This window comes from Theobroma cacao, chromosome 5 (assembly GCF_053813885.1).
Source record: "Theobroma cacao isolate CCN51 chromosome 5, ASM5381388v1, whole genome shotgun sequence".
NCBI lineage: Eukaryota > Viridiplantae > Streptophyta > Magnoliopsida > Malvales > Malvaceae > Theobroma > Theobroma cacao.
Genome location: NC_142643.1, coordinates 30,150,682 through 30,163,599, shown reverse-complemented (window position 1 = coordinate 30,163,599; position 12,918 = coordinate 30,150,682). Strand labels below are relative to the sequence as shown.

The 12,918-nt window shown below is 30.7% G+C and overlaps 1 protein-coding gene and 2 long non-coding RNA genes across 3 annotated transcripts; 1 reads left to right on the top strand and 2 right to left on the bottom strand.

Annotated features, from left to right (window-relative positions):
* Window positions 1-78: 78 nt before the first annotated feature.
* Window positions 79-2,009, bottom strand: LOC148762545 (uncharacterized). Its single transcript, XR_016026181.1, has 3 exons — window positions 1,872-2,009; window positions 1,142-1,226; window positions 79-273 (listed from the first exon to the last, which is right to left on the bottom strand). It is a non-coding gene; the product is annotated as an uncharacterized LOC148762545 (long non-coding RNA).
* Window positions 2,010-7,314: 5,305 nt separating this feature from the next.
* On the top strand, window positions 7,315-9,193 carry LOC148762544 (uncharacterized). Its single transcript, XR_016026541.1, has 3 exons — window positions 7,315-7,422; window positions 8,074-8,157; window positions 8,999-9,193. It is a non-coding gene; the product is annotated as an uncharacterized LOC148762544 (long non-coding RNA).
* Window positions 9,194-9,989: 796 nt separating this feature from the next.
* Window positions 9,990-12,577, bottom strand: LOC18598710 (basic transcription factor 3-like). Its single transcript, XM_007028357.3, has 6 exons — window positions 12,455-12,577; window positions 11,313-11,380; window positions 10,867-11,015; window positions 10,725-10,781; window positions 10,527-10,565; window positions 9,990-10,426 (listed from the first exon to the last, which is right to left on the bottom strand). The coding sequence occupies exons 2-6, from the start codon at window positions 11,378-11,380 to the stop codon at window positions 10,254-10,256; spliced, it is 486 nt and encodes a 161-aa protein (XP_007028419.1). The 5' UTR covers window positions 12,455-12,577; the 3' UTR covers window positions 9,990-10,253.
* Window positions 12,578-12,918: the final 341 nt, after the last annotated feature.

Here is a 12,918-nt window from a genome sequence, read left to right as displayed (position 1 = left end):
CAACTAGTACTATTCAAAAATAATAAATAAAATATTCTATTTTCTCATAAAATAAATTTTTATAGAAATATTCGTAAATAATTTTTCGCACATGAAAGTAAAGTAAAAATTGTATGAATAGAAATACAGATAACCAAAATATAAGTTTTGATCTGCAATGACACGTGGGCTCCAATTGACCAAGAGGATGTAAGACTATGAACTCTTACTTTCTATAATGTAGTTCCAAGCTTAGTTCTCGTCTTACTCGACTATCTACAAACTGTCCTGAGCCTGAAAAATGTATAGGAAGAAGGGGTGAGATTTTATAATCCCAGTGAGTAAACAGATACCATTTAAAGCATCTAAAGCCGAGTAAATGGAGACAATTAAAATAAGTCATCATACTGTAATTTCATTACCTTTCAGTTCATTTCAACCAAATAAAATCAATCCATATAAATCGAGTAATCAACTTGGCTTATGAATTTCTTAAAACTTTGGCTCGTGCCAAAACTCATACTCGGTGATACCTTGCGCAGGGCATCCAATCGAGTCCGCCAAGGCTGTTAAAATTTCGTATACACTTAAAATATATTTTTAGTTTGAGAAAATACAGTCGTTCCTTGGCGTTGGCTGAGTTCCCCTTCACGTGGTGGTTTGGCATGAAGTGAACCCTAAGTTATACCCCAGGAGATACCCTACGAGCCTCTCCGTTCGAGGTAATAATATAATGGAGTTTACCGTGCCCCTCTAATAGGCTGGTCCACGGAACCCCCTCTGCAGTAAATAATTAATATATAATCCACTAATCAATAAAATTCATTCTAGCATGACATGGCAATTTATCGCAACCTAGCCTCTCAAGGCTGAATACACAGTATAAATAATTCTAACACCAAAATCAATTTAGCCATTCATGCTCATTTATTGTCATAAGCCATTCAATTCAAAACCATAAATTTACAACACAAACTAGCAGTCTCCAATTACTCTATTTTCAAAACCAATATTCGATTTTCTAGAAAATTTATAAAATCATTTTATAAAATTACAATTTCTCTTAAAACATAGCAATTTACCATTTAAACCCATTTTCCATAAAATCACACAGTTGTATAAAACTACTCTAGATAATTAAGAAGATAATAAGTTTACTCACAGTATTAGGAGTAGAAATACTTCTATCTTCCGCCCTCGGGTGCAGTCTCTTACCCGAAACAATTGACTCACCACCTATCCATAATCTATAACACAAAATTCAATAAATTGTGTCAATTTATCATAAATTATTTCAGGCTCTTATCCATGCATATGCACTAGATAGGATTTGAAATGTTTAAACAATCGCTTAATTGCGGTGTCCGACCTAACTCGCCTATACACGGTGTAAAGTCCTAAAATCCCCAATTCGACTCCAATTCCATCCATTTCAATTTCAATTATCCAATTATATCCACAATACCTCAATGACTGTGAATTTGGTCCAATTTATCAGTTCGGACTATAAATTACGCTTTTACCCCTAGTGGGTAAAATTTTCAATTTATTGCACCGAAAATTCCCATTTAATTTCCAATCTCATAATTCATCATTTTTCCACCCAATTCTCTTAAAATAAAGTCAACCTCATCCTCACATACCATTGGCTAGATTCGGCCTAGGGAAATTCATGGAGAAGATAAATATTTTTCTTGTTGTTTTACTCATAAACATGCTACACTAACACTAAACACTGACATAGCTCAAAATCAAATTTATCTAACAACTTTCTCTCTCTAAACCCATATGACCAGAATTGAAATCATCCTCAAATCACATGATTCAACCATGAAAAATGATGGGAAATGCATGGGAAAGGTAAAGCACAAGACAAATTTAAGAAATGTTACTTTTTATCACTTGATTTTTGAATTTCCACCTATTTTCCCTTTAAATTTCTTGGCTAGGGTTTTATTTTCTCCTTTCTCTCTCTTGTTTCTTGCTTGGCCGAATGTTGAAGAAGAAGAATGGGTGGGCTGATTTTTTTTTATGCCTTTTTATTGTTTAATGAAATAATATTATTTTATTCATATTTTAAATATTTTATTAATTCATTTTTTTTTCTAGCCATCCACTTGTCCTACTTTTTCCACCATGCATTCCCTTTGACTTATCCAAGTCTTAAGTGAAATTTTCAGATTTTTCCAAAGTTTTGGTGGAGCAAATTTTTCAAAATTACACTTTTGCCCCCGAACTTTTCAAAAATTACATTTTTACCCCAAAAATTGAAAATTTGCCATAATGCATAATTTGCACTCCTCATACTCATTTCACACTCCAAATAATTAAATTTGATCAAAATCCTTTCAAAAATTAAATTTTTGATTCCAGATGGTAAAATTACCATTTTACCCTTTAACTCCAAATTATACTGAAATTAAAATTTTTCACTTCTAAACTTCAAATCTTACTCCAATAAGTCAAATGGGGCCAAAAATCTTTTCTAAAAATTTCCATTTTGTCCCCAGGTGGCAAATGACCATTTTGCCCCTAGATAGCGAAAATTCTAGTTTGACTCCAAATTGATCCTCAAACTCCGAATCACCATATTAAACCATTCTGGGACTTTAAAATTCTTAATTTCATCGTAAATTCTCTATTTGATCTAGTTCGAGGTTTAAATCAACTTTGTTGTACGTTTAGGTATAATACCGACTTTTGTAAATTTTTTTCGGGACTCTCTTAGCATGCAAACATGCTATCCATCACATGTATGTCATGACAATTATTTTTATAGAGTCGGGCTTGTCATCTTCTCCCCCACTTGAATCAACCATATGATCTTTCTTCTTGACTGATTTCGACATCCGGCTAAATATTAATATTTTAAAAATTTTATCTTCTCTCCTTAGTACCTGAAATACCTTATTATGCCTCACTTTCGGAATATTTTATCCTAAACTACTCCTTTCGTCCTTTATCACTTTTAAACATTTTAATTGACCTCAATTTGCATTCGATCAACTTTATTTATCACCATATCAAAGTATGGGGTATTTCATTTACATTATCATCTTTAATGTGTGTAACCCATTAGGTTATTAACATGTTGCTAAAAAAATATAAATTATAATTCAAAGCCAATTAGGATGAGATGAATAAAAAACATTTGCATTCATCATCAATTTCCAATTTGGTTTGTTCATATTTATGAATCATGATTGACATCTAACAATGTGTTATCATCATCCAAAATATTGGCTTAGCCCTTCAATGCATAGTCTTATAATGTAATTCAATCCTTCATCATCTAATATCCTAATATCACAAAAAGCATAGTACTGTCTTTACCTTATATAAGTCTTTATCATTTTAGTTCTTAAAGTTTATTCTTAACTCTTTAATGAAATTTGAAATAATTCTTTTCCAAATTATTTTACCTTGATCAATGATTTTCTTTAGTTAAGACATACCAAGAAAATGAGATATCTCCTTTAACATCACTTAGGTTGATGTATCTTTCATTATTCATTCATTTATCGTCATGTGCTTCATGTTATATCTAATACCTACTCCATTGTACATCTTTGGTTAGGACTACCTAAGACATTACCAAAGTTTAGCAATTCTCACACAACATAGCCTGATGATCATAAGTCTAAGGATCACTTATGCAATTGATACGTGAGAATATTACCATAAACAATTGGGTGAAAGACAAATGGAATTTTCATGGCAGATCATGTTCAATAAATTTGTTCTACTAACCAGCATTCACATATTTGTTTCAACTATTTTCATATTTAAATCTATAAAACTAAATGCTTATTTCGTAGGAAAGAAACAAAATATTTGTTAGTCTTTCAATTTCTATTAATGTCTTGTTTTGATAAAGCATTGACTAAGAATTGTTTAAAAATAAAACTTTATCGTTATAAGTGAACATCAATTTATAATTACATGAACTTAACAGATAAATTTTTTATTAGGCTAAATGTATAAATCGACATTAATGTATCATTACAACTAAGTTTGTTCGCTTGTAGCGCATACATCAATACTATTACTATAAATACCTCAAAACCAACTTATTTATATGGAATCGGAAGAGAAATTATCCCAATTTCAAAGAAATTAAGTAAAGATCATTTTGAATGAAATTGAGATCCAATAGTGAGATTATGAAATACTATAAATTACATTTTTCTTATATTTCTTAAACCTTATTTCTTTCCAAAAAGACTTTTAAATAAACATCTAAAAAACTAATTTCCAAGTCAGAAAGTATGACTTTTTTTTTTCCAATTTTATGCGTATTTCATGAAACTGCATTTACCTTTTATATAGATTTTGTGTGAGGTCGATTTTATTTGAAATTTGACTCTTAGGTTTAAATATGTAACAAAATTAGGAAACTTTCCTTAGATTGATTTTCTTTTAGATTTTTTTTTCAAAATTATTTAATTTTTTATTATTAAATATCTTTTAAAATGCTCATTAAGGGGTTTAATAATTTTGATAATTGAGAAAAATTTTCGTCCAAATGTCCTAAAAAATGTCTAATACAAACCTCTTTTATGTTATAGAAGAATGAGAAAGAGCATTAGTAAGGAGTAACCAACTTAGAGAAAAAACATTTGAATAAAATATTTCCTCCTTGATAGCCACCACCAAACAATCGTTACAGCTACCAGAAATACAAAACACCTTTAGACTTTAAATAGCAAAGCAAACATAATTATAATTTAAATAATACATGTGTAATTATTTTTATAATTAAATATAAACACATGGCTAATCAATTTATATTTTTTAAAATAAAAAATGCATCTTCGTACATAATTGGAGAGGAATTTGGTCAAAATACCCGCCAAGTTTCTGTACCCATGCATTTTACTCAATTTAATCTTTGTACTCAAAATCGAAACAATTTAGTTTTTTTATTTTGAAAATTACTTCAATTTAGTCCCTCCCTCTAATGACAGTCAATTTTGTCATTAAAAGGGATGACATTAGCGTTGACGTGATACATTTTTATGATGTGGTACTCACATGATGACATGGCATGCCATATGGCATCAACGTGATGATGTGGCAATGCCACGTGGAACTAATATGAAGACGTGGAAATGATGATGTGACATTGATATGTTGAAGTGCCAGTGGCACGTGGCAGGTCAAAAAAATTTTCAAAAAAACTTTTATGCCACGTCATTGGGGCAAAATTACACAAAAATATATAGTATCAAGACTAAATTGAACAAATTGGAGATATTAAGGGACTAAATTGAAAAAATATTTAAAAAATACAAATCTTTAAGTAGATGATAGATATACTTATAAATAAGCCAAATATTTTAGTGTAAAAGATTTATGGTATTAAAAGATATTTATAAATATTTTTTTACTTGATTAATTGATTGTAAAATATGTAAATTAATTTATCTTCTTTGCAAAAATTAAGTTTGAATTCTCCTTCTATAAAAAAATTTTGAAAAAAATTTCATACCTAAAGTCAAATTTAAATGAATAACTTATATTATGTTGGAATAAAATAATATAAAAATACTAAATAATTTTTTTTTTGTTATTTATAATAGTACAAAAATTTAAAATTTATTTGACTTAGTTTTTAACTTGAGCTGAACTCAAATAAGCAAAATAGGTTGATTTAGTGTTTTTCTTTTAAAAAAATGAAGAAGGGAGATATAGAGTTAATGATTATTATAAAAATAATTCTTCGTTTTGACTTGCTTAATTTAAGTATGAAAAACCTCTTATTTTATAGAATCTGAATTACTCCACCCCTTTAATGTTTTATTTATTTTTTATGTTTTTATTTTATTTAATATTTCAGATTATATTTTTTAGGTTGAAATTTTCTAGATTAAAGATTGCATTTTATGGTTAATAGAGTTAAATATAATTATAAATATTTGTACCATTTTATTTTGTATTTATAATTTTTTTATAGATCCAAATTAATAATTTAAATTTAAATTTAGCAGAATTTGATTGTTGTACTTGAATTTAAATAAAATTGTTTTACAAAAAACTTTGAATAAATTTAAATAAAAAGTATATTGGGTATGAATTGAATAATTTCAAAAGAATGGGTATTTGTAAATTGTGAAAATTGTAACCAAATCAACTTATTTTCCTAATTTGAGTTCAACTCAAATTAAAAATTAGGTCAAATAAATTTCAAATTTTTATATTATGATAAATTGAAGAAAAAAGAATTTATTTAGTCTTTTTATATTATTTTATTATAACATAATGCAAGTTATTCATCTAAATTTGACTTTAGGTTTGAATTTTTTTTAAAAAAAATTATAGAAGAAGAATTCAAACTTAATTTTTGCAAAAAGAATAATTAGTGTACATATTTTAGAATCAAATAATCAAATAAGAAAATATTTATATATATTTTTTAACACCATAAGTCTTTTACACTTAAATATTTGACTTATTGATAAATATATCTATCATCTACTTAAAAATGTGTATTTTTCAAATATTTTTTTAATTTAGTCCTTCATCATCTCAATTTTGTTTAATTTTATCCCTTTATTATATATTTGTTCAATTTCATCTCTATAATGTGACACAAACTTTTTTTGAAAATTTTTTTATCTAACGCGTTAACTTGTTAATGATACGTCAATATGTCATATCATCATATTAATGTCATGTGATGTAAAGCCCGACCTTATAAAATACTATTCATGACATACATGTGATGATAGTATGATTGCATGCTAGGAGAGTCCCGAAAAATTTACAAAAGTCGGTATTGTACCTAGAGGTACAACAAAGTTTATTTAATCCTCGAACTAGATCAAATAGGAATTTTAAGGTGAGATTAAGAGTTTCACAGTCCATGGATGACTTAAAATGGTAATTTGGAGTTTGAGGATCAATTTGGAGTCAAATCAAAATTTTCACTAACTAGGGGCAAAATGATCATTTGCCACTTAGGGACAAAATGGAAATTTTAAAAAATATTTTTTTGACCCCATTTGACTTATTGGAGTATAATTTGACTTATTGGAGTATGATTTGAGGTTTAGAAGTGAAAAATTTTAATTTCGGTATAATTTGGAGTAAAAGGGTAAAATAGTAATTTTGCCACCCTAGGGGCAAAATTGTAATTTCCACCATCAGGATATTTTTTCCAGCACATGGTCTTCCTTTATCTTCATCTTTGACCCTTGACTAATCATGTGGTGGAGATAAAATGCTTAAATTTTTAAAATTTTAAAAATAGACCAATTAGAAAATGCCATGTGTCAAGCTTAGGATATTTTATTATTTAACTTAAAAATCAGCACAAATCAGCCTATTATTCCCCAAATATTCGGCCAAGCAAGGAAGAGAGGGAAAGAAAGGAAAAACAAAACCTAGGTGAGGAATTTCAAGAGAAAAAGTGTGGAAAATCAAGGAAAATAAGTGAAAAAGGTATGATTTTTCAACTTAAGCTTGAAATCTATTTTCCTTAAGCATTTCTCTTCATTTTCCATGCTCAAATTGCATGTTTTTATGATGAATTGTTGGCTGATCAAAATGGGTTAGGAGAGAGAAAGTTGTTGGATTTATTTGATTTTAATTTATGTTAGTGTTTTTAGTTAGTTTAGCATATTTAGAAACAAAACAATAAGAAAAGAATTTATTTTCCCCCACAACCATTAATGGCTGAATTTACCATGTAGTGAGTGAGGATGAGTTTGATTTTTATTCTAGTAGAATTGGTTAAGAAATGATGAATTATGAGCCTAGAAAAATAATGAGAATTTTCGGAGCAAAAATATGAATTTTTACCCACTAGGGGTATTTTCGTAATTTACTATCGAGACTGATAATTTGCACCACACTGAGGGACATTAAGTTAATTTGGGTGCAATTGAGGTATAGAAACTAAAAAGAATTAAATTGGAGTTTAAACAGACGCGTTAGGAATTTAATCAAGTGATAAGACGAATTAGGCCAATACCGGGTTTAGATAGTTACCAGTGTATTTTTGCATTCCATATCATACATTGGTAGTCTAAATTAGTTTAATTTTGATTTAGTACCAACTTGGTGAAATTCTCGATTTTGTACTGTGTCAAGGTGGTGAGTCATCCGATAAAGGCAAGGAAATTGCATCCGAGGACCAGTAGACAGAGTGTTTCGAAAGTCTGCATTCTAGACATTGTGAGTAAACTTACTGTCATTTTAATTATCTAGGGTGGTTTTTAGATGCTTTCATGAATTCTATGAAAAAAGGAATTTAAAAAGGTAAATTTTCATGTTTTATGAATAAATGAGTTTCAATGAAATTAATTTATAAATTGTTTTGGATTTAATAATGATTTTGAAAAATAGAGTACATGGAGGCTGTTAATTATGACAATTTGATTGTTTAAATTGACTGACTGGCTTATGATAAATCGAGCATGATTGGGTAGTTGGCAATTGTATTGAAATGCGAATTGTTTGGTTGCCTTGAAAAACTGCGAATTACAAAATTGCCATATCATGTTAATGAGTTTTATTGTATGGTGAATTATATATATTAATTAATCACTGCAGTAGGGAGTTTCTGTGGACCAGCCTTTTAAAGGGATACGATAAACCCCATTATATTTTTACCTTGAACGGAGAGGCGCGTAGGGTATCTCCTAGGGTAAAGCTTAGGATTCACTTCACGCCAAACCACCACGTGAAGGGGAACTCAGCCAATGCCAAGGACCGGCTATGTTTTCAAAATAAAAATATGATTTATGCGAAATGTGAATTTTAATAGCCTTGGCGGTCTCGGTTGGATGCCTCGGCCAAGGTGTCCCCGATAATGGATTTATGGCACAAGCCTAGATTTTTATGAGATTCATAAGCCTTTTTACGTGTTTTGAACAAAATGTGTTCTAATGCTATAACCCAGTTTATGATGATTTACTTTATTGTCTCTATGTACTCAACTCTAGATGTTTATGATGATGTCTGTTTACTCATTGGGATTTTATAATCTCACCACCCTCCTTTCCACCCATTTCAGGTTCAGTATAAAATGTAGATAGCTGATCTCATCAAGGACTACAGTGAGATCTGCATTTTCCAAACCGTAGGTTCACAATCCTCTTTACTTCTGTTTATTCGGGGGCCCTCTTGTTATTGTAAATTAAATTAAATATTTTGGCTTACTGTATTTAAGTATGTATAAATTTATTTAACTTTTACGCTATAAAAATTATTCACGTATAACTCTATAAATATTGTTTTATAAGAAAATAGAATATTTTACTTAATATTTCTTTTATTTTCTTATTTATTCAAATAACCATAATTTGGTTTTAAATGAAGATTTTAGACTTTTAAACTCATTTTGAATATGAATTATGTGTTTTGTACTTGTATATTACGTTTTAGCCAGTGTCGAAATTTTTGAGAAAAATGACCAAAATACCCCTGTGAGACGAAAAATTAATATTTTATTTGTTTAAAGTTGAAAACAGCTTAAAATCTTTTAAAACACGATATTTGACAATGGTTGCTCAAAAGGAAACAAAGAAACTGATAATAAAGCCTTGCGGGGTTTCGGGTTGACATTCCTGGCAATGAGTGTCTACCGAAACACCGCGACGGTTGTCATAAGCTCGAGGGGAGTACCGGATCATGACATGTGATACTGTCATTTTTTCACGTTAGTATCATGTGACATTGACATCACGTGACATGTCATGTCATCATATGATGCCATGTCCACATTAATGTTAATATCAATACTTACGTTATCCATTCTAATGACAAAATTAAATACCATTAGAGGAAAGACTAAATTAAAATAATTTTTAAAATTAAAAGATTAAATTATTTTAATTTTTAATTTAAAGAGTAAATTAAACAAAATACATAAATATAAAAAATTGATGAGTATTTTGACCGTAGGAATTTGTTAGTCAAAATTAAATGGGTGGCAGTGACGTTACACGCAGTAATGACAGATGGAGCAGCTGGGAGTTCCACAAAAAGCTAAAATGGGCTACAAATGGGCAAACGGGGTTGATTATAACCTAATCCATTTCAGATCCACGCAAACCAGCCCATTTGTCACAGCTTCTGCACATGCAAAGCGTTCTAAGACCATATAGGGCAGCGATAACATGAATTCTAGGAAATAGAAGACTCGCTCTGAACCAAAACATTAAAGTAACACCATCCAGCGGGTCACAAAAGAGTAAATTGGCAAAAAGAAACCATAGTAATTCTTCCAAAACATATGAAATATCACAACAAAAATCTGTCTAGAAACACTATTTAGCAACTTGGCCTTCTTCTGCTGCAGCTTCAAAGGTCTCATCACCCACAAGTTGTGGTACATCATCATCATCCTCTTCTTGAGTGGCCGTCGCACCATCACCAGTAGTAGGTACTTGCTTCTGGAATTGCTCTGCCAACTTCCTCAAGTTGTCCAAGTTATCTGGCCCTAAAAGTTTTAGAATTAGAGTCAAAAGCTGATATCCATTTGCAATGTCAATACAACCACAAAAAAGGAAAAAAATCCTAAATGGATACAGAGTACATACCCAATTGGTTGATAATTCCCGGGAGAATATCCTGCAATTCTGCAAGCGGGGAAAAAACACATGGCAAAATATCAGGCATAACAAAGCCAAAAACCTAGAAAAAGTGTATAATGGATGAGGAAAAACACTAGTCTTTGATGCATTTGGGATTAGTAATAACAAAATTTCATAAAGAGTAAACAGCAATGAGAGGTGTACTCTTTGTCTGTGGGGAACCGCTAACAACCCAGGTGTTGGCAGCAATAGAAGCTTGAACTGAAATAAAGAACATCATGCGTTAGTTTGTTGTACAAAACATTTGAATAGATTACATGTTCCACATCTATTAAGCAATATCTACCTTTTGGGTTAATAAACTGGATAACAACTTCATCCTTGAATATGTTGACTTCCTCAATTGCAGGAATAGCATTCACTCCTATTCTCTTGAGGGTGCTCTGTAGCCTTTTGTCATCAGTGGTAGTTGTCTTGTGGACAGCCTTCTTCTTTCTGTTAACATAGGTTAAAATAACAAGATAATGATTAAGATGCAAACTATACAGAGCCATCAAATTCCAAACACCATCCAGATGACCAAATTATGAACAAGGAAGCAACACAGATAAAATTTCGACTTGACATGCTAGCTAGTTAAAAAACATCACACAGCAGACAAAAATTTGATTCAAGCGTCTCTCCTAAATATCTGAACAACACTTATCTCCACATATTTGGAGACAATCGGCCATAAAATTTCATTTAGCTAGCCTATCTAAGGAATTTCCAAAATCCAAACCAAGAATATACCTTCTCATGCTACCCTTTCCACCAGTGCGGACAGCACCAGCCATCTTCATGAGCTTCTCGACATTCATCTGCACAAAGGAGTAAAACATTCAGGTCATGAAACAAGAAAATTACATCAAACGAGGCCAAAGATACTCACAATCAAAACACAGAAAGACTTAAAAGTTATGAGCTCATCAAAAGTAACAAGATAAAAAACCAATAAATAAAACACACTACAAATGAAGCATAAGAAACAACTCATCCAGCAAGAAAACCTCTGACAACAGCAAAATTATAAAATTCCGTTACAGCAAACTATCAGTCATGCACAAAAAAGATACGACAGGTGCTATAGGCTCAGAAATCATCGCATAACCATAAACAACAAAATAACAAAGAGAGAAACCCCAAAAAATAAAACGGAAAAGGCTCTCCGGTCACTACTTATTCCTTTCTGAAGCCTTTCATTGTAATATAAGAGAAAGGGAAGACCAAGGGGAAAAACAGGAAAGAATATAAAAAAAGGGAAAAATAAAAACTGAGAGTGCAAAAATTATAATGATAATCATATGATACTAATATTGCATGAAAGGGGGACGGAGGATGACGTTCAAGTTGATCAAAACTTCAACACAATATATAAGCTAAATAAAATACTAAGCAGAATTTAAGTGAGATGCGCTTATTTACTTATTATATCCTGTGAACATAAGGCATAAGCGAAGCTCGGAAGCTAAAGAAAGATAAATTCAGGGTTTTCAAGAGATGCATGTAAACATGAAAAGCATCATCAAGTAGAGGGCTAAGCTTCCAAGCTTGTGAAATGCATGTTCCATACCACAAAGATAACAAAAGGAGCCAAAGTGAATTGAAAATCAGACTCAGAAAATACATTTCCCCAAAATATCTAACAGATACATTTCACATAAAATTCCAATAAATATTCATCCAAAAAACATAAATAAACAACCCAAAACCAAATTAATCCACGCTACTAGATCTAAAGACAAAGGGGCAGAGTAGAACACATTATCCCCAGAAAAAGAAGCAGCAGGGTTATGCCAACCAAAGTAAGAGACGGAAATAAAACTGACAGAAATGGAAGATAGTAATGAAAATACCAAAGAGTCGTAAAAGAAACAGCGAATTAAGTATTGAACCTTTATAAGTATTGAGAATAGATGCCGCTACGGCAAGGATGAAAATGAGGGATGGAAGAGGTTTCTTAGAACCCACAGAGCCAGCTCCAGTGTCTACGCCTTAGGGTTTTTATGTTCGACCCTGAATTTTAAGGATTTTGATCCGACGGTTTATGTGCAAAATGACGAAATTGAATCCAAAGGCTATAGCACTTCCACGTCTACGTTTGTCATCGCTACAACACGCATGCCACTACTTAACACTTCGGTTACTTTTCAGTCCTTCCGTCTACTACCCGTCAGGGCTTAGACTTTCAACAAAGTTATTAGAGTATACATTTCACAGTATTGAAATACACCTTCCATTTTGATTTTTGATATAATAAAAATAAATAATTAAATTATTAGATCACATAAACAGATAATTTTGTAAAAAAATATTATTTACTATTCACTAATTTGATTTATCATGAATGAAGGATACA

Coding starts and splice junctions, on each gene's coding strand:
- LOC18598710 (XM_007028357.3), bottom strand. CDS start 11,380: ATGAATGTCGAGAAGCTCATGAAGATGGCTGGTGCTGTCCGCACTGGT. Junction 10,566..10,724: donor CGGTTCCCCACAGACAAAGA/GTACACCTCTCA, acceptor CCCCGCTTGCAG/AATTGCAGGATATTCTCCCG. Junction 10,427..10,526: donor GGGAATTATCAACCAATTGG/GTATGTACTCTG, acceptor TAAAACTTTTAG/GGCCAGATAACTTGGACAAC.